At 35.4% G+C, this 22,578-nt stretch overlaps 1 protein-coding gene across 27 annotated transcripts in view; it reads right to left on the bottom strand.

The window, feature by feature from the left end:
* Positions 1-22,578, bottom strand: part of TRDN (triadin) — a 386,030-nt gene that overhangs the window by 69,200 nt on the left and 294,252 nt on the right. For all 27 annotated transcript variants that reach the window (XM_070449854.1, XM_070449856.1, XM_070449855.1 and 24 more), the window contains 2 exons: positions 15,001-15,051; positions 9,653-9,703 (listed from right to left, as the gene is read on the bottom strand). In XM_070449854.1, coding sequence (XP_070305955.1) covers positions 9,653-9,703; positions 15,001-15,051 — 102 coding nt within the window. The remainder of the gene's footprint in view (positions 1-9,652; positions 9,704-15,000; positions 15,052-22,578) is intronic.

Raw genomic sequence — 22,578 nt, 5'->3', positions numbered from 1 at the left:
CTCAGCATCAGGGTCTTTTCCAGTGAGTCGGCTCTATGTACACACTGTTCAGTCACTGAGTTGTGTCCAACTGTTTGCGACCACATGGACCGCCAGGCTTCCCTGTCCTTTACCAATTCCCGGAGCTTGCTCAAACTCGTGTCCATTGAGTCGGTGATGCCATCCAACCAATTCATCCTCTGTCATGCCCTTCTCCTCCTGCCTTCAATATTTTTCAGCATCAGGGTCTTTTCCAATGAGTTGGCTCTTCTCATCATGTGGCCAAAGTATTGGATCTTCAGCTTCAGCATCAGTCCCTCCAATGAAAATTCAGGGTTGATTTCCTTTAGGATGGACTGGTTTGATAAAAATAATATACATGTCTATAATAATGTGTGCTCAGTCATGTCTGACTCTTTGTGACCCTATGGACTGAGACCACCAGCCTCTGAGGTCAATGGGATTTTCCCAGCAAGAATACTAGAATGGGTTGCCATTTACTCCTGCACGGAATCGTCCCAACACAGGGATCAAACTCACGTCTACCCATGTCTCCTGCATTAATGGCAGATTCTTTACCACTGAGCCATTGGATAAGCCCTATATATGTATATATATATATATATATATATATATATATATATATATGTATATACATTTTTTTTTTTAAGTTTAGTCAAAAGGTTTCATTGACGTTTCAGGAAACTAAGGGCAGTGATTGATGCTGAAGATAGCAGTCTGGAAGTTAGAGAGAACAGGAACTTTTATTTTCACCCCATCTAGACTGCTAAAACATTTTTACCATTATTATTATATAAGGAAAATATCTGGTTTCCATAAACTTTTTTCACATGAGCCCTTCTTTTGGGCTTCACACATGAGCACTGCAGAAACACGGAATCAAACAATCCCCAAGCTGAATGGTCAAAGCAGACAGCCTGCCAATTTGTATGTAGCACTGAGTTTTCCAGGCTGCTGATTTCATTTATGAAATGTAAATGCTGGTGGGCCGGGTGAGGGGAGCTTCATTAATGATTTTTCAATGTCATCAACACTACATTCTCAAGTGAAGCAGGCCAACCAAATTAAACATGCATATGCTTGAGGTTAAAAAAGGGTAGCATAAATAATAAATATATAATTATGACAAACAATAATAAATTTTCAAATTTTGTGCATAACTTTCTATTTTGCAGGTGAAAATAAAAACTTCTTTTAAAAACAAAGTAAAAAAAAAAGGGTAGCAGTGGAAAACAACTTTGTTTAGGAGTCTCTGCTTTGTCTTCACAAATCAAAAACAAAGTATAAATCCCAAGAATGTGCATTGTTTTTCAAATGTCTCCATTTAAAATACTTTGCAAGTCAGAAGCTGAATGCCACTACTCTTTCTTTTCCCAATCTTTTTTTATCATTATCACAATAAAACAATTTATCATTATCACACAATTATTTGCTTCTTCAGCACATAGGAGCTTTATAGGTGCAATAAACTATAATAATAATAATTCCTGTTTTTGCAACCAATGATGTTTCATATATTCTACATGGCACTCAGTAAGTGTATTATATGCATTATCTAAAATTTATTTAAATAATGTTAAATAGTCATGAAAATATTCATAAATATTCATTAGCTCTCTAACCACAATAGAATACACAATAGAAGTTTGTATCTTCCTGAGTCCTGGGGTGATGTTTCATTTTATCTGCTATATAATAGTGCCTAGGTCACTGCTTTGCACAGACTAGGGATTGATATATATTTTCTGCATGAATGAACAATTATCTTATATAAACCTAATATTACACCCGCTTTACAGATAATAATATTGAGGCTTACAGATAATAACATTGAGGCTTAATACTTGTCTGTGTATGTACTCCCTAGTAAGTGGAAAAACTAGTCTCTGAATACTGATTTTTCCAACTCCAAAATGTGAAACATTTGTTAAGAACACTGCTATGAGTTCCCCTGGTGGCTCAGATGGTAAAGAATCTGCCTGCAATGAAGGAGATCTGGGTTCAATCCCTGGGTCAGGAAGATCCCCTGAAGAAGGGAATGGCTTCCAGTATCTTTGTCTGGAGAAAACCACGGGCAGAAGAGCCTGGTGGGCTACAGTCTATGGGGTCACAAAGATTTGGACACAACTGAGGGACTAACAAATACAAGCACATTTCTATAACTACCATTGATACAGATAGAATGAATGTTTTTAACTATTTTACAAAAAAAAAAACTACATGGAAAGCCACATACTACATCTTGTAGGTACACATTACTAACAGAGTCATTAAGATTGTAATTGGCATGAACAGTAAAGCCACTGAGGTTTCTATTTTTTTTCAGCCAGTCATTAAATAATGAATCATATAAACAGTTTCTTAAATTAAGCTGGTTAAACTAGATAAATAGACCAACTCTTGATAGAATATTGATAGCTGCCTCACTCACTGCCAGAGTAGTATTCAGTATTTAGTGACATGGAGAGACTTTACCTTTAAAATCAGGTCACCAAATCCATTTATATGAAATATATAAAGGAGCTTCAGCATTGTTTTCCTTAGTCAACTGTATGTCAGTTTTGGTCTGAGGGAGTCTGGAAAGCCTGGTAGCAAAGGACGGAGGTCATGCTGCCAGGCATGAGTCCCAAATGTACCTCAGGTGACCGTGTGACCCGGGCAATTCACTCCTAGTGCTTCAATTTTCACATTAATGAAAAAAAGGATTGTTGTGTAAATTAGACTGAACACGACTTGTGAAGCACTTAGAACAAAGCAAACAGTGTATGTTAGTCTCTTTACTGGTATTTGAAATGATTTTTCTTATATTTTTCCACCATAATGTTAAATAAAGCATATTTAAATATAAGCATATTTAAATAAAATATTTAAAGCTATATTAAATGAAGTTACATTCATAAATTTAATCTTTTTTTTCCATTTATTTTTATTAGTTGAGGCTAATTGCATCATTGCAGTGGTTTTTGTCATACATTGAAATGAATTAGCCATGGATTTACATGTATTCCCAAATTTAACCTTAATCTATTATTTTTGTATCTTTTTGAGTAGTCATTTGCACTTTTCGATGAACATCTGCTACTATTACAATTACACACATATACACATTTACATTTCACTGTGTTCCTCATTGGGCTTCCCTTGTCATTCAAGTGGTAAAGAATCTGCTTGCAATTCAGGAGCCGCAGGCGATGCAGTTTTGATCCCTGGGTCAGGAAGATTTCCTGGAGGAAGAAATGGCAATCCACTCTAGTATTTGTGCCTGGAGAATCCCATGGACAGAGGAGCCTGGCGGGCTTCAGTCCTTGGGGTCGCAAAGAGTCAGAATCGACTGAAGCGACCTAGCGTGCACACGCATGGTGGTCCTCATTGTATTATTTAACAATAAATGTTTTGTAAAACACACACACACACACTTTCACATTTTCTTTTCTGCGTGAGAGATACAGCACTCTAATCAGCTTCACTACAAGATTTGGGATTTGGAACAAACTCCAGTAGATCCATGTTTCTTCTTAATTATGTCTTAAGAGAAACTGCTGAAAATAAGAGATGTATTTTAGTAGGTAGCATTTGATTTCATATGCTGTGGATGCATGGTTTTGTAATCCAGGTAAATACAACTGTGGGAAAGACAAGCTCTGATTACCAATCAGTTTGACTGGGATCATCTTCAGTTCATAGACTTCCAAAAAGACAAAACTGCCCTGAATTTGGGTAAAGTCACACAGAGAACCAACCCCTGACAACTTCTACTCCACTTTTCATCTTATCTCTGCCTACATTTCTTTACTTCAATACTACATGGGCTATTTAATACTATTCCTCTTATTTAACCACATTCATATGTTTATGAAACCTCATGCATCTTCTATGCTCCTATTTTTCTTGCTCGAGTTTTTAAATCAGTGTTCTCTTTGGTTGTAAACTGAGGAATCCTTTCATGCATAATAAAGGGGCAAGGTGATGGTGTTCTCAAGTAATTGCCCAATCTCATCCAAAGCAAGAGATCATTTGTTGCACTGCAGTTGGAGAAAAACCAACCAACCAAACAAAAAAGTCCCTCAGTTTAAAACTTATTTCCCTATTTATTAACCAAATGATCTAATGCAAGACATCTGAAACACTCTAAATTTTAAATTCCTAACCTTCTGAAATGAGAACAGTGATAATTAGCTGATGTATCTGTGGCTGAAATTAGACTGAGTGATTTAACAAATATTTCCTGAGCATTTATGTATGAACATATAACTCATAGATACCCACTGATTGGATGAAAACTTTGGTATGCCTCATCTAAGGCACCATTGGAGGCCACTTCACCTTCATTCTCTTCCAGTCTCTTTACCAAGTATCCTGAGATCTTGGAGGACAAGGATTGTGTCTTCTTCATTAGTGGAGTCTCATGATTAAGATATCCCCAGAATACTATACTATCACTCCAAAGTTGTTATGAAGCAAAACAATTTAAGACATGGTTTGAAAATGCCAAGAAAATAAAATTTGTAAGTTTCATTTTTAGATGGTTTAGACCGAAATTTAAAGTAGAATCCTTGTCCCATTAAGTAAAAATTTACACGGGTGGAAAAGACCGTTAGAATGGACCCAGCAGACACACAACACTGGGGGACATTATCTTCAGATAATTATCTGGTGATTTCAAGACCCTGGGCACAGCACTCTGTCCATAACATGCATGCACACAGACACAGACACACCCCCTCCACACCCATTCTCTCTCTCACCTCTCGTTCCCCTTAGGTCAACAGGAATAGCAATTATGCTTTATAAGCATCTATAGGTATAGTTCTAAAATAGCTCTCGTTCACAACACAAACACTGAATGCATGACTCAACGCTTTATGCCTAAGTCCTGATTCGGCAAAACTTCTTTGGCAAGATTCCCACAGGACTTGGATGCTCACAAAGTAAGTTTGCTGAGTGGACACTAAAAACACAAAATGAGCCAGAGGGCATTATCTCTTTGCAGCAGAGAATAAATACATACATTTTCCCTGCCTCATTCCGTCATCATTTTTGTGATCCTTTGTCTTTTGTATATGCTCAGTACAACGTACCGTGTTCCTGATTGTGTCACTCTGTCTCTATCTAATCTTTTTTGTATGCCTTGCTATGTTCTATGGGCCTCATTATTCTACCTTTCCCTGAAACATCCCAACATTAAGACTCTGTACTGAAATAAGTAAGAAATAATGTGAGGAGACTGAATATATTGTAGGTCACACAGAGAATAGTCAGTATGAGCAAGGTCCTGTGATGTTATCTGAAGATGGCAGGAGAGGTGGTTTGATTTATTTCAGGTAATGAGCCAGGTGACTTTATATCGTTCAAATGGTTCAGAAAATGGTGCAAAAATCACTTGCCAAGGTAAATAAGCAGACATTCTTTACTTTTTTCCCTTAACAAAAGAGAGTCACATTTTCTTACTTATATCTCTGAGCACCAGCATGCATTTTCTTTGACTTGAAGTGAGAATAATCAGTTACATTAATAAAAGGTCAAAGGTCACAGGTATGGCTTATCCTCCCTCTGGTTAAATACATAAAAATAATAGATGGCCTGATATGAAAAACAAAACATTTAAAGCTTTTTAAAAACAGTGAACAAGAAAAATAAAAATAAGTTAATAAATAAAAAACTATGATATTTAAAAAAGTTTTCCTCCAAAGAGAGAAGCCTATTAGAATATTTGCATAAGGTGGTTTGTAGTGACAAGAAAAATGAACACACAGAGTGAAAGTGAATCATTCTTTTGAGGGCTTAAATGGAAAGAATATCAAAGAAGGAATATTGAAGCTTTACATTTGTAATTGCCCATATATTTCACATACATATAGTTGGACATATATTATGTACATTAATTTTTTGGATGAAGGAAATAAAATTCACAGAATTTGGATACATTAATTTGGAAAGTCAGTTATTACAGAGAAAATTCTGGCAGTCTCAACTACTTCGCGTACCAACACATAACCACTTTCCATTCATTCTATCAACTCGGCAGTTTGGCCTGATGGGCTTAACTGGAAAAGTGTTAGACTGTTAATTGTCACTTAGAATAAAAGTGCTACTGTTACTGGTACCATTCTTATCTTCAGGAAAGGAACTGTAAATAATTTTTGTTCACATGTTTGGCAGAATTCACCATGAAGCCTTCTGGTCCTGGACTTTTCTTCATTAGGAAGCTTTTGATTATGTTCCCACTTGTTATTACTCCATTCAAATTTTTTATTCAGTCTTGGCCAATGCATGCTTCTAGATATTTACTCATATCTTCTAGGTTATCCAAGGTGTTGGTATATAAACATTCATGGTAGTCTTTTATGATCCTTTTTAAATTTTTTGTAGCAAAAGTTATAACATCTCCTCTTTTACTCTGATTTTATTTTACTTGGCTCTTCACTTTTTTTTTTTTAAATCTAGCCAAAGGTTTATCATTTTTATTGATCTTTTCAAAAGTCAACTCTTGTTTTCGTTGATCTTTCTATTCTCTATTTCGTTTAAGTCAGCTCTAATCTTTTTTATTTCCTTCCTTCTGCTAACTTTGGGCTTAGTTTGTTCTTTTTTTCTCTAATACCTTGAAGTATGCAGTTAGGTTGTTGATTTGAAATCTTTCTATTTTTTTAATGTAGATATTTATTGCTATGAACTTCTCTCAGACCTGCTTTTTATGCATTCTGTAAGTTTTGGTATGTTGTGTTTTCATTTTCATTTTCCTGAAGATATTTTCTAATCTCCTTTTTAATTTCTTCTTTGACCTATTGGATTTTCAAGAATATGTTGCTTAATTTGCATGTATCTGTGAATTTTATCATTTAAGTGTGCATGATATTATTGTTATGTTTCATGCTTTTTGATTGGACATTAAATGAAGGCTTTCAAGTACCCCTGGCAGGCTACAGTCCACGGGTCTCAAAGAGTCAGACATGACTGAGTAACTAACACATTCACACTTTCACTTTTATTACTTACTAAAGAAGATATGGTAAGCTTTCAATCTAACCAGATTTCTTTTAAAATTAATTTCTTTTTTAGTAAGAATTTTAAAAATTGTAGCTGTTCTAATATATGTGAGAATTTACTGACCCCCTCTAAGCAAAGAAAGTCTAAGGTGACACCACCTCTCACAGGTGAAAGTTAAAGTCTTTGCATATAACGTTATTCTTTCTGTCAGAATGTCCAAGGATTGTCATTCACATTCAGCACCACAGGCCTGAAACTTGGTTGTTTGGTAGTAAACAAATTATGACACTAAATGCATAAAATTTTAAAGCACCAATAATATCTCAGTGTATTACTATAAGAGAGCATTGTTGCTTTAAATGGTAAAATAAAAAAGATATTAAATATTCTCAAGCAGTTATTTGAAACATATAGTAATGCAGAAAGTTCAACATTAATGAAATGAGAATATAACTTTAAAACAAACGCATCTTTTCCAAAATTCTGCCTTCCCCACCATCATTGTCTGTGATCATGTGCTGGGTGGAGCTGCACTGACCATCTGGGATAGGATGATGGAAAAACAATTCCCAGAACAATGAAAGAAGACAGGAAACTCTTAAACAGATATTTCCAATGTTCAAAAACTCAAATTAGCACCATGTGTTTTTGTTGTTTATTCGCTAAGTTGTGCCTGACTCTCCTAAATTGTTTTTCATTTATATATTTATATATTCCACACACATTTCTAGTGGGGAAAAATTTTGCATTTTGCTTTCTTAATAAAACTGTGGAAATTTATAATACTCCTGTCTGTTCCTCATTTTTAATACTTATATCTTAGTTTGGAAAAAAATATAAAGTCATTGAATGATAAAATTACTTGATGGAATAAGACCTTTCAATTTAGATATTTATATAAATGTTTATTGAAATTGACAGATCATGATAAAGAAATCCAGAGTTATTTTAAAGAAATAAATTATCTAAATACAAAGGAATGTATTTAGTCTTCATAATTAATTCATTCTTCAAATAATACAGTGTAACAACATTTTGCTGCCTATTGAACATTTAAGATAACATGTAAGAATTCCCCTGCAAACAAAATGTTTGAATTTACACATTATGCCAGAATAACTTGAAAGTGTATGTAGCACCAAAATAACTACTACATAGGGGACAATAAAAATAAAGTTTTGGATATGATGATATTTTTCTAAAGTGAAACATAAATGCCTTAATAGGTTTGGAATCCTTATTGCTTTAAATACTTAAAAAAAATTAAGTATGTTATGTGGGCTGAGGGAAAATTTATGTTGTGCTTTCTTGTTTCATTAAATAATAATTTTGTTTAATTTAAATTTAATTGAAAAACAAGAAAAAATATGACTTGAGGGTATGTTTTTTATACATTGCTACACTGACTAATGGAGTCTCTCCATCCTTCATGTATCTCACTAAGTCTCCTGTCAGCTTCCCCTCCCACTGCACTTCCACATCACCCTAAGCTTCAACACATGTTTATACAAGTTCATGAAAGGCTTTTTCTTTTAATAAAATTCCAATAATTTGGGATTTTTACCACTAAGCCCTTGTATATTGGTCAACAGTTCACACAGATTTCTCTTCCGGGTAAAGTAGAAACGGGCTCTATTTGAACATTCAATACAGCACGTATATTTCATGGTTTTACTGGTTCACTAACATGTTCATTTAATAATAAGAAATATCAGACAATTTGGAGAATGATACCAGGCCCATAGAAGTTACTGGGATAATTAGAAACTAAGTGTATTACATTGGACTTCACATATTTACTTACATTTTAGGGAGCGTAACTTGATGCATGGCATATCAGAATCCCCATACCTATGAGCCTAGTATGACAGGAAGGCCAGGGGGCCAATAAGACCCCTTAGATCACAGAGCGTGACTGGGAGATCAGAGCTCTCCTGCAGGTTCTGCTGCAAACTATAACAGCTTTGAAAACTTCTAGATTATTTCAGTTTTATCTATCTATAGCACGAGGATTTTGGACCTCATCCAAAAATCCTTAGAGTTTCCCTTTAAGTGTCTCCCAGCTATAAAATTTGTTAGGATTTTACTGTATCTGAACTGAAAGCATGGCAAGCTATCACTGAGAAATTTTAAGCACTTTTTTGTATTTTACACCTTTGGTTTCCATGGCCATCCCTAAGAGGATTCACCTTAGGATATTTATAAAATGTAGATTTTCTACTACAGACTCATAAAAACAGAATAGCCTATGTATTTTTTATTGAAGTAAAGCTGATTTACAACGTTGTGCCAATCTCTGCTATACGGTAAAGTGACTCAGTTTTACACATATGTACATTCTTTTTTAATATACTTTTCCATCATGGTTTATCTCAGGAGATTGGATATAGTTCCCTGTGCTACACAGTAGGAACTTGTTTTTTATACATTCTAAGCTTTCTCAGTATCTCTGACATGGCTACTCTTTCGTGTGTTGTTTCATAGGACAATTTAAAATTTTACAATAGAGAATAGTTCTTTTCCCTTTGCATCAAAACATAGAAGTACATAAGAAAGTTATACCTTTGAAAGTATAAAAAATAAATGAATAATATATCGCTTTATTGCAAGTAACTGAATATGCAATAGGTGGATCAATGTGTTTTCACATTTCATTATAGAGTAATACCTTTTTCCTTTAGGGAAGCTGGAACCTTTACTTCTTTTTCCTTAATAGGCTCTGGAAAGAAACATTAAACATGTGTTTGAAACCAAGATCAAAATGCTAACACACACATAGTGCAGTCAATAAGCTATCAGTAAGGTGAACCAAGGTGGAAATGATATGATGTTTTCTTTCAAAAATAATTTTAATCATAAAGAACAGTATAGAGCACAACAAGCCATTTTCTAGTCCTATTTTTTTAAATAAATGTAAATTGTTGAATGATGTACAATTTATGTATTCATTTAAGAGGAGTTTTTGGATGGCTAGGAACTTGCTTTGTCTGTGATTTTGAAAAAAACACATGACTTCAGCATCTAGAAGTCTTCCAAAACTGTTATAATCAGCACTAACTTAGTTTACTTCTCTCAGGCTATGTTTCTTCAAAAAATAAACAATCAAACAGAAAACTCTGCATATATCATGTAAATGTGGTGTTTTAGTCATCAGACTCAAGTTAAACAGATTTCAAGAATAAGACTAAAATAAATACTGAGACAGTTTCATCTATGAACTCCCCAAATCTTAAACATGTGGTCCTTAGTTAAAGCAAATCAAGTAAAACTCCATTTATTCTACCAGGTTCAAACACAAAATGATTCTGATCATATCATGGGTTCCAAGGAGATCTATGGGCAATGCCTTGAACGACATTATGCTCCCTCAATAACTTATTAAAAATAGAAGATAAAACCAGTTCTCTGCCTTTTCTACAACACTAAGTCTCAGTATCTATTTTACTGACAAAAATGACTTATAATACAGTGAGAAAGGAAGGAAGGAAAGAAATCAATACTTCCAGCCTTTTTTTTCTATTCCCTTCTATGGTGTGGGGTAGAATGCAAAAAATATGGTGCTGGTACTTGTAAACGGACATGCCACCCAAGCAACTCAGAATTCACTCAGTCAAGGTGAGTTTGGATCATTTCAAGAATGGATTTTGGGGTTCCATTGAAAAGGTTGTGTCCCTCAAAGCAAGATTTTCTCAGTATATAAACTACAGTCTTAAATATCCATAGGCTTGTTGAATTTCTTTAAATGGCTCTGGTGGCAAAGAAGTGTCCCTGTTGCTATTTATTGTGCTAAGAATAAATAGGATCAATTTTTTTTCTACATTTCAGCATGTGAAAATGAAATCAAGAGCCATGAATTGAATAAACACATTGAGAAGCTTCATTAACTTTTTCTTTCTGGATGATGGTGGTAATTTACTGTTTTGCATTTCCTGGCTAAACCAAAAGAATTAATGTATTGTGAAATGAGAAGTGGTGATCGTGACAGATTCTTGGTGGGGTGGGAAAATGCAATGCCTGGAATTTCAAAATTCAAAAATCCAGCATGTTGATTTAAATGGATAGCTGTATACAATTGTGTGAGATTAAAGTAGTTGTAAAGTACAAGACCTAAGAAGAGGGCCCATGGACTGCTTTGATTTTGAAGGAGAAAGAAAGAAGACGTGAAAAACAGATAGACTTTTTTAAGGTATCTGAAGGCCATAAACCTATCACTGTAAACTGGGGAAAGTCCTCAGAAAATAGAAATCATTTTTATGTCCAAGTTGCTAACAGGAAGATGCCTTTGCCGCCGTGCTGGGTCATCTGCACTGACTTTCCTGCATCACATTTCTTCTGAGTGTCCTTTTTGACTTCAAGGGACTTTGACCTGATTTAAGAAGTGTGTAGGGCAGTCTGAGCAGTCCCTAACTACCCAAGGATGCCAAAGCTGACCAATAATGGGAGACAGGGATATACGGGAACTCTTCACTTCTGTGTTAGGAAGAATAAATATATTATTGGTTTGGGTCAGCTATTTACACATTTTTTTCAACTTAACTGTCTTGTTTGTCAGGGGCAAAGCATTGGAGAGCACCTTTCTGCATGTGTGTTGTTTGTATAAATATGGTAGCTTCTTTACATTTAACCAAGAGCTTACAGGAAGTCATAGGAATCTTCATTATCTGGATCTAGAACATATTTAAAGGTGCTGGGATATAACTTGAAACTCTCAAAATAATCTGGCAGGGAGGTGGTGATGTAGAAAGGTTCAGACAGAAACAGGAAGATCATTCCAGGTTTTCCATTCCCCTACACTGCTACCAGAGTCAAAGGAACTTGGGTGAGAATTCATGACGAATAAATCACTGGGGATCAGTTGCAAAGTCATCAGGAAACTTACCATGTCCTTAGCGGTAGTTTTTGTTTGGTGAGTGGGAATGGCCAAGAAAAAGTATGGTGAAGAAGACAAATAGAAGATGGGGAAAACTTCAGGTGCATGGTGCTGGGTATCAGAATATGAAAGAAGATAAGCTCTGCTGATAATTCCCTGGCATTAGATCCAAACATACACAAGCCTGAGTCACAAAACTAGTCAATAATTCTAATGTCCATCATATTACACCAATACCAGAGGCATCTGTGGGTGCTATTATTGCACTCTCAATAGAAGAGAAATAATTAACCTCCTTGTTGCCTGGTTACAGTTTGGTTTGCAGTTCCTTGGACCATCGGTGAATCCTGCAACCTCAGATAAATCAGACCAGTTGTAAGAAGCAAGTTGCAAGAAGATAGGGTGAATGTCAGAAGGACTACAGCCAATAACCAGAGTGTCTGATTTCTGGGTGGTCAGGGCCACTTAAGCAGGGCTCTGCCCACTTGAGTATGTAGAGAAGGCTTACTATCCCAGAGAGTCAGTGCTGAATCAGCAGCAAAAGCCAACAAGATGTGTCTTTCTCTGGCTCTTCTTCTTCGTAATGATCATCTTCCAGCCCTCTCTATATGTCCTTAAATACACAAGCCTGATGATGTTCTCTAGGCTTCCCTGATGGCTCAGATGGTAAAGAACCTGCCTATAATGCACGGGTCCCAGGATTGATCCCTGGGTCGGGAAGGTTCCCTGGAGGGGGGCCTGGCAACCCACTTCAGTATTCTTGCCTGAAGAATCCCATGGACAGAGGAGCCTGGTGGTCTGCAGTCCATGGGACAGCAAAGAGTTGGACACGACTGAGTGACTAACACATCGATGTTTCTCTAAATGCCTAATTTACTCACGGTTGTCATATCCCCAGTAAATGTGACCCTAAATGATTTCCGTGCAATAATTCTGGTTTTAGAAATGCAGCATTGTTTCAGTATGGGTTTCCTAATATGTATATACAAGTGGAAACTATAGCAGACCAGCAAAGCTAGGCAACCTTTGGGCTGCTCCATGAAATAAGTGGCTATGTAGCAAGTAGAACTGCTGAATTCTGACTCTGCCACACCTCAGCAGCAGGTTTCAAAAACTGATTCCAGAAACAATAACACTGTAGAGGTTAAAGTCACTGAAATTGTATGGGTAATATGCCATTTTCTCTGATTTTTCTATGTAAAGAAAATTATATTCAGAAACTAAAGGAAAAGTGACAATAAAATTCTTCTAAAATAGCACCCAGCTTGTATATAACAAAGATAATTGAGGGCATTAACACAGCTTGAATTTAAAAAGAGGTTCATTTAAAATAGTTCTAAATCAATAATCATATGTAATAGACTTTTATACACATGATTTTATAGTGACCATGGAGACACCTTACAAATAGTATAGAATTTAACACTGAGTAAAAAGTGTTCCCTAGGAAATTGTCTGCAATTGTATGTTAGTAACAACAACAGTAAAAGAAATTACAAAAGCCTACTTCGTAAAGTGGTCAGTGTAGATTTAAATTGTCCCAGATAATGTTCTCCGGGACAGATGTTTACAACTACCATTTCCAAGTAGTTTAGGCTGCAGTACAAGTCTTTAAAGTAATAATTGAAATTTTTTATAATCATCATTGCTTGAAAGATAGCTTTAGAGGTACGACCCAACTTTTCTGTTGAGTTGTTTTCATAGCAAATGGTAATATATGGTGTAAGTATTCCTGTGACATATATGCTCAACAAAATAAGTCTATTTCATACTATATTGGAAGGAGGAAGGTTTAGATTTTGCATCTATATATGGATTTTCCTGATAGTGTGTTTAAATAATATTTTTAGTTTCCACACAAACAAGGACAATATTTTTGTAAATTGCCAGATAAAATGAGAGGGGAGGTGAGGAGTCTCTCTGTCTCAGAGAACAAATAATCAAAGGTGAAAAATGGACTGAGCTCCTCTGTGGGAATTAAGGGGAGTCACCCAATATTGAAAGGACTACGAGTATATTTTTCCACATTGCATAGACATTTGTCTACGTCAAATAGATTTTCAAGAATAGGTAGTGAGCTCTACACCCTAAGCAAAGATGCTTTAAAGAATATTAAAAAAATTTTTTTTAATAAAGAGCCTTTGTTTAAGGATTAGACAATATCTGTGTTAAAATGGAATAAAGGGGTATTAAATCCAGCAGACTGAATTCTGATTCTTGCCTTTGCTTCTCACCCACAGTGTGACATTGAGTAATTTAAATTACATATACCTCAGCTTCCTTCCTTGTTTACTGAAATGCAGATATCAAGCACAATTTGCAGAAACAAAATATATAAAGTAGAATTCAACGTGCCTGGCAAAGAGTAGATGCCCTGCTTCTCTACTTCTCCCAAATAATCCTCACACCTTTGTCTGGATAACTCCTCTCCCTTCATACTTGAATTTAATATAACTTCTTTAGGAAAGCCTTCTCTAACTCCTCAGACTTGATTATGACCTCAATAGAAAAGACCTGAAATTTTATGTGACATTATTATTATATGGAAACAGTCCTGGCATTTGGATGGGAGAGAAAAGTCAATCCATTCAAGAGATTGAAGTCAAAAATGTAAAAAAGAATATTATGCTCTTTCATAGCAATAAGGAACCTGACAAGACTAAAGCAGATAGGACATGACTAGGAGTCTGAAAACAGCAGAATTCAGAATTTCAATTCCCAAGTCTTCCTCCCTATTCTTAGCTTTGCCATCTCTGTTTCACCAATGATTAGCAAGTGCTTAGGAAGATTATGCAGTAAATACATATTTAATGAATGGATAGAAAGAAGAGAACCAGACTGCATGGAAGCAAGTCCTTCTTATATCCTTTACTTTCATTTTAACATTTTTCTTTTACCCTTTCATTCTTAAATTTTTTAAATCTTTTTTCCTTTCTTTCAGAAACTATAATAAAAGCATTTTTAGATCATGGTGAACAGAAAGTAAGTATTTAAAAGACAGGTAAATAAACAAAAGTTTTCAAATACACGAGTGTCATATGCAATTCTGATCCACAAATCTGCAAGGAGGTGACTGACGTACTGTGGACACATTCAGATACTTTTGTTAATAAGTTTCTAGTGTTATGTTAAATTGACTCTATTACCTTTATCCTTCAGAACTGAAGAAGTCTTCCCAGATTTTTCTTTTCTAATTTCTGCAAAAAGAATCATGAGGGAAAAAAGGTTACAAGGAATAATAGAGAAAAATGGCAAGTTCTTTACATTATGTTTACTGAGGCATAAAGAACCTAGGGGCTCTGTATTGATATTCAAGATAGAGGTTTCTACTGGGATAAATTGCCTGTAACTATCAAACTAAGTATGCTTAAGATAAAAAATAAGCCCACAAATTATTATAAGGGGCAGATTATGGTAGATAGAAAAATATACAAATACAATTCTATGGGCTTTGGAGAAAGAAGATATGATAAGAATAATAGCTAATACTGTCTACTTACTATGTATCACAGGGAATGCTCTCTACTATTTAGTCACACAGTGTTCACAATAACCCTAAAAGTTATGTAGGTTCAGTTATTACCCCTGCTTTTCACATAAAGGGATTAAACAATGTTCCCAAGGTCATGTAGCTCTCGTTAATAAATGGGAAATATGAGATTTGAACTAAATGTCTCTTTGAACTCAAAAAGGTATTGGCTCTGGTAGCTCAATGGTGGAATCAGGAAAGGTTCTGGCAGGTGGCACTGAATAAGAGCTTGAGAGATGGAAAGGAATTAGACCAAGAGCAACAGAGCTGAAAGGACATTTTAGGACAGAAGAGAGAACGGGGAGGCGTGGGCTGGACAGTCTGTCAGTTTGGCTGAGTCACTTGTAATCAACAGAATATAGTGGAAGTGTTGCTGTGTGAATTCCTAACCTAAATCAGGATAAACCATGTGGTTTCTATCTGCTTCTGCTTCTCTAGGGGCACTAGCTCTGGGGGAAGCTGGCTGCCATGTAAATACTCCAGCCGACACCGCCGAGCTGGCAAGACTATATACAAGCAATCCAGTTCAACAGTCCCAGCTGAGCTCCCAGCCATGAGCTAGCATCAACTGCCAGCCAGCTAAGCAGGCCATCTTGGACATCGAGAAGTCAAGTTACTTTAGATATCCACAATCCAAGCTTATAATTGACTGTAATCACAGGAGATATCCAAGTGAAAAACTGCTCAGGTGATCCCTCCTGAATTTCTTGATCCTCTAAACCAGGAGGAAAGTAAAATCAGCTGTCTTATATCACTACGTTTTGAAGTGGTCTGTATATAGAAACAGTATGTGAAACAGCTAATAAATAGCAAAATATTACACCATGCACATTACAAGTTCTCCAGTAGAGCCAAACAGATAACAGAAAAAAAGATTAGCTCTACTATTAAAATGGGAAGGTTTTTACTGAAAAGATGCCATTTGAGTTTAGGTTCCTCAGTTGACTAAAATTTCACTGGTCAGGAAATAACAACAGTTTATCAGGGTGCAGGATGTAAGTAAGATTTTTTAAAAGCTGAGGATCATATAAAAAAAGGACTCTAGGAAATCTTGATTCATAGAAGTATAATCTACCATCAATTGTGATATGGAACATAGGGAACAGAGTTCTTTGGAGGAAGACACTATCTTTGTTTTGAATATATTTTATTTCATGTGTCAAGAAGATACCCAAAAATGACATGTTGCAGGGAAAAGCCAATTTAGACTCCATGTTGGAACTGTGTTTTTCACTTGCTTTTATAAACATACATAATGGCCTGCTTCAGAGAATTCTGCCCTTTTGCCTGACTACAAGTGCCTTTGTTCAGGACCCTGTCCACCTGTGGATGGCAGGGAGGAAGAAATGAACACATCCCTTGCCTGAGGCTTGCCATTCTAGGAGATGTTTGCAAGATTAATATCCTTTTTACTTTGTTTCCTCACCTCCCCCTACATTTGTTCTATAAAAGAACCTGGCATCCAGACCCTGACAAAGGGTAATTTTGAGACATTAGTCTGGCAAGTTCTCCGTCTGCCGACTTTACCAATAAAGTTGTATTCTTTGCCTCAACACCTCATCTCTCCGATTTATTGGACTGTTGTGGGTGAGCAGAGCAAGCTTGGACTCGGTAACAGACATGTCTTGCAAGCAGCTGAAAATACAAGTGAAGTGCACATTTCATACAAGTGCTGCAGAAGCAGAGCTGCTTGAAGTCTCATTCCTAAGTGGAAACTATCAATACAATTAGTAAAAAGATTGTTTTTAAAGGCTCCAAACAAATCTTATTTGCTTTTGTCAAATAGATAAACTTGACTTAGTGAAAAACTAGGTATATAAGAGCAAAATAAACCAGAAAGTTAAAAACCATTTTCTTAATCATATGCAATTAAAAGAAAAACTGATGTCCTATGTTACTTTTTACCTGCATGTTTTAAACCAATCTCACATAATTGGCCAGCATTGACATCAATTCATATATTGGTAATAATAAACTTAATTTTACCAGTTATACTATTGCTAGATGTTTAAAAATGAATACCACACACAAAGTGTGATCACAATAGCTATAAATAGCAAGCCAAATTTTAAATATTATAATCTACTAGATAAAAACTATTAAAGAGAAAAATATTCAATTTCAAAAATTCAGGAATTTTTCTTTTTAATTTAGGTACCTGAATATATCTACCAAGACAAATAAATAGAAAATAGCATCTACTTTTTCTTTTAACATTATCTTCTAAAAGATAAAATATAACAATACTGTTTCTCTCTGCAAGATTTTTTTAAAAGGCTTGTGAAACAGGCAAAACGAAAAACTGAAATAATGGACAATCATGTAATAAAATAAATCAGCACTAGAGTTACTCCTCAGCACATAAATGTTTTGAACATCAAACAATGTGTATAAAGGAGATGGCAATTATTAATAATATCTTTCATTTATGCTCAGTTGCTTCAGTCTTTTGGGACCCCATGGACTATAGCACCCAGGCACCTGCATCCATGGGATTCTCCAGACAAGAGTTGCTATTTCCCTCTCCAGGGGATCTTCCCAACTCAGGGACTGAACTTATGTCTCTTAGATCTCCTGCATTGGCCAGCAGGTTCTTTACCACTAGTGCCATCTTTGATTTGGCTATTAGCTATTATTCATTGTTCCAAATGATCAGTACCAATTTTCTATTAGTGCCATTAGGATATTAACAAAAATATTTAGGTAGAAGTGCTGTGGCTTGATGTCAATGTCAAGTGTAGCTAAAATGCAAAAAAGAAACTAAAATTGGAAGGTGTAAAAGATCCTAACAAAACTGTCAGGCAGTTCAGACTTCCTAGCTATGAGAGGAATCAAACTCAAAATTCTTAACCTTTCTTTACCAGCTAGCACTACTAAAGGGCTCAATAATATCACTTCAAAAATTGTGTTTCTTTCCTCTTTTGAAAATATATAATCTGTCTGCTGATTTGAGATATTGTTTCATAAGCATCATGAATAAGAGCAAGTATCCTTTTTTTTTTTTCCTTCTGATGGAAAGAATGGTTTTAAAGAACCATCTGGAGCACTCTATCTTTATGCTCAATGATAGGTAATTCCTCAGATCATGACTATTAATGTACATCACACCAAAATGATGTTAAATTGTTGCATAACATTTCTATTGCTTCCTAAGGTGATCTTACCTTGTTTCTAGAGTGATTCAATTGTGATCAATTGTATGATTTTTAAATATTTAATATGCAAATGCCCTACATGCATCTGTCATTGTTTTTTTGTTCATCTGGACATCAAAGTGACAATCGGGGATATTTTAGAAAAGGTATTTTACAGCATTTTATATCCTTTTCAAACTCCAAAATATATTTTATAAATAAATACAGAGAAAAGAATTTTCAAGTTGTCTAAATGGTTTAGCATTCTATGTTTATAATTCCCATGAAGAAAAATATATTTTGATGTTTCATGCAATATTAACTTTGAATGTTCCCGAAAAGATGTTGTCAGTGTTTAATTTTACTCAGGACATTGTTCGTTAACTTTTAATTAAGTATAACTCGATTAGGAAGCCATTTTTAATTTGTCTTTGTCTTAATGATACATTTAATTATTTACCTTATTCTATAGGCTAGCTTCCTAGGGGACTCAGTGGTAAACAATCTGCCTGTCAATGCAGGAGACACAAGAGACAAGGGTTGGATCCCTGGGTCAGGAAGATCCCCTGGAGGAGGAAAGGGCAACCCACTCCAGTATTCTTGCCTGGAGAATCCCATGGACAGTGGAGCCTGGTGCGCTATATAGTCCATGGGGTCGCAACATGTCATGGGGACATGACAGAACGACTAAACAGTAATTCTGTATATGCATCTCTAAAGAGCTTCCTTCAATTACTCAAGTATTGTGTGGTTCTAGGCAAGATAGGCTGTGTCACCATGTTAAAACTGTCATATGAGTTATGGCGTAGGAATTCAAAACAACAGATATAGAACATATTTAATGTGTATCTTGTGATCACCATGGAGACAGATATCTTGTCCAACGGACCAAGTATTCTAGTACTTTTGACAAACTCTTTCCTATAGTAATATAGTTCTTCAAATTACCCTAGCTGAGGGACTTGTTGAAGTGATCTAACTACTATCTTCCTTTGACTGAATTCTGATCAAGCTTTACAAAAATAATGCTTTTAGACCGTGTAGCTTGGCTCTAAGAGGAGAATACTAATCAGAATTCTGGAGTGTACCTCATTGGGGTACATTTTACTTTATCTATGATCAGCTCTTTCAGGAAGAGTAGTAATATGCAATTACTTAAAAAAATAAAATAAGCACTCCTTTATATTTTGGGAGCTTAGGTAAACTGGGGCACCTTAGGAATATAACTCTCTGAACACTAAAGAACTTGTTTTTCAAAGAAAACTTTATTAGCATGAATTTTTCTCATGTAATCATGTTCAACTTAAGATGTCAAATTTCTCATGATTCTTTCAAGAAGAAAATCTTTGTTAAAAGATTAATTTTCTTAAGGGCAGACAAAGTTAGGTCTTGGTCATTCCTGTATTCACATACAATGATAAAGTATTGTTTCCTATGGTTAGACAGTTTTACATAAAATCTTGCTATGATTGGAATGTTTGTTTCATCCTGAAATTGATATGCTGAGGCCTAATACTGGATGCAACAGCATTTGGAGGTGGGGCCTTTGGGAGGTGATTATGTCATGAGAGTGCAGCCCTCATGAAAGGGATTAGTGCCCTTTCTTATAAGAAGAGACATGAAAAAGATGACCTGTCTTCAATCTCTCTCTCTCTCTCTTTCTCTCTCTGCACTATAGCAGGATATAGTAAGACGTTTGTTTGCAAACCAGGAGGAGCCACTTTATCAGGAACCAAATTGGCTGGCACCTGACCTTGGACAGCCTAGCCTCCAGAAATGTGAGAAATAAATTTCTGCTGTTTAAACCACCTAGTCTATAATATTTTGTAATAGCAGCCAGAGTTGACTGAGACAGATCTGTATCTCCTCACCCATTCCAGGGAGGTAGACATTATCTAGATTTTATAGATACGATAGTAGGATCTAAGAGAGGTAAATAACTTGTCCAATATCACAACTACTAAATGGCAGTGGGAAATTTGAACCCAGACCATCAGAATAAAAATTATAGCTAAACTACTACAGTAAGTGCTGGGAGCACAGTGGCATATAAATTTGATAGCACCGCAGATGGCTCCTGGAAGTGAAGAGTGAGCACTTGCCTCACCACCTCACAGCAGTGTTCTTCATCACTGCCAGTCTGGCACAGCTTTCCAAATTCTTTTCCTAAAGCGGAGACCATGTCATCTGGCACATACTAGGAAGTCGGTAACTATTTGTTGAATAAATTAGCCAAATTAATGCTGATCACATTTTATCAGAAAACTTACTCTTGAATCTCTACACAAAAGCCTAGTAATCATATAATCACCTTTTATGGTTAGCAGTTTCCCAGTTTTGCAGTCCCAAGTTGGCTCAGTTACAAAGTAAAATAAAATCACTAGTACTTGACAATATTCATGGATAAAAATAAAAAATACATATTTCAACTCTACTTCATGTATCAATTTGCTTTTTTTTTTAACCTAAGAAATTTCGAATGGTGAATTTCCAGTGTTTAATAACCTCACACACCTGTATTTATACACATAATTTCAATTAATTTGTTGCAAAAATCACTAATCATCTCTTCATTTCAAATGTAACATATTTTTATACTCTCTATGACAATTATAATATTGTATATATTCTACACTGTCTTTGAAATTCTTTCTCAATTAGAAATCTGCTACAAACACATTTATGTGTGATCTGAGAAATGTCTTCAGGTCGACTGTGTTCAAATAGGAGACTTGTTTCATGAGGATATACATACATATATATATGTATATATATATATATAATTTGAAGAAATATAATTGACTATAAGAAAAATATTAACTTAAAATTACTAATATGATAAAATGAATAGGATCTTGAAATAAATCCTTCTGCTAGTCAGTATGAAATGTAAAAACATAGTACTATGAAATTCACTTAGTGGATACATTCTTTGAGATTTCCATACATTTTTTAATAGCCTTCCTGGTCTTTGATTTATTTATTTATTAATTTTTGGCTGTGCTGGGTCTTCATTGCGATGCATGGCCTCTTCTTCATTGCGGTATGCAGCTCTCTCTAATTGCCAGGGAGGGCCTCCTCCCTGGTTGCAGAGCACAGGCTTCTTATTGTGGTGGCTTCTTTTGTTGTAGCGCACAAGCTCTAGGCACACAGGATCAGTAACTGGAGAATGGGTCCAGCTGACCCATGGCATGTGGGATCTTAGTTCCCAGATGAGGGATTGAACCCACGTCCTCTTGATTGGCAGGCAGACCCTCAATTGCTGGGTCACCAGGGAAGTTCCTCCATACAATTTTTTAAATTAATGAACTATAATAATTTCTAGAGCAGATTAATGTTTACAATAAATTGAATGAAAGTTCAGAGAGTTCCCACATATATCCTCACCTGATATAAATGGCCTTCTCCTTCATCAAATCCCTAACTAATGCTGTACAGTTGTTACTATTGATACATCATTATCAATACTAATACATCATTATCAACCAAAGTCCACTGCTTACATTAGGGTTCATTCTTGGTTTTGTTAATTATATGGATTTTGAAAAATGTATGACATACATATACCATAATTGTATGATATAAAATAGCTTCACTGCCTAAAAATCCCTTCTGCACTACCTATTCATCCCTCACTCTTCTTAAACCCTTGGTGACCACTGAACTTTTTTCTATCTCCATAGTTTTGCCTTTTCCAGAAAGTTGTGTAGTTGGAGTTTTATAACATGCAGACTTTTCAGATCGGTTTCCTTCACTTAGAATTTAACATCCCTCAATGGCCTGATAGATCACACATTTTTAGCACTGGAGAAAATTCTTTTGTATTGACATAACAGAATTTATTTATCCACTCTCCTATTGAAAAATACATTTGTTGGTTCCTAGCTTGCAGCCAGGCTAAAGCTGGAATATTTGTGTACATATGTTTTCAACTTATTTGGGTAAATACTAAGAGCATGACTGCTGGATCATGTGACAAGAGTATATTTAGTCATAAAAAAAACACCAAACTGTCTTCCAAGGTGTTTTGCAACCATTTTGCATTTCCTCCAGCAAAGCAT

The sequence above is a fragment of the Odocoileus virginianus genome, chromosome 19 (assembly GCF_023699985.2).
Source record: "Odocoileus virginianus isolate 20LAN1187 ecotype Illinois chromosome 19, Ovbor_1.2, whole genome shotgun sequence".
NCBI lineage: Eukaryota > Metazoa > Chordata > Mammalia > Artiodactyla > Cervidae > Odocoileus > Odocoileus virginianus.
This window is presented reverse-complemented; position numbering and strand designations above follow the sequence as displayed.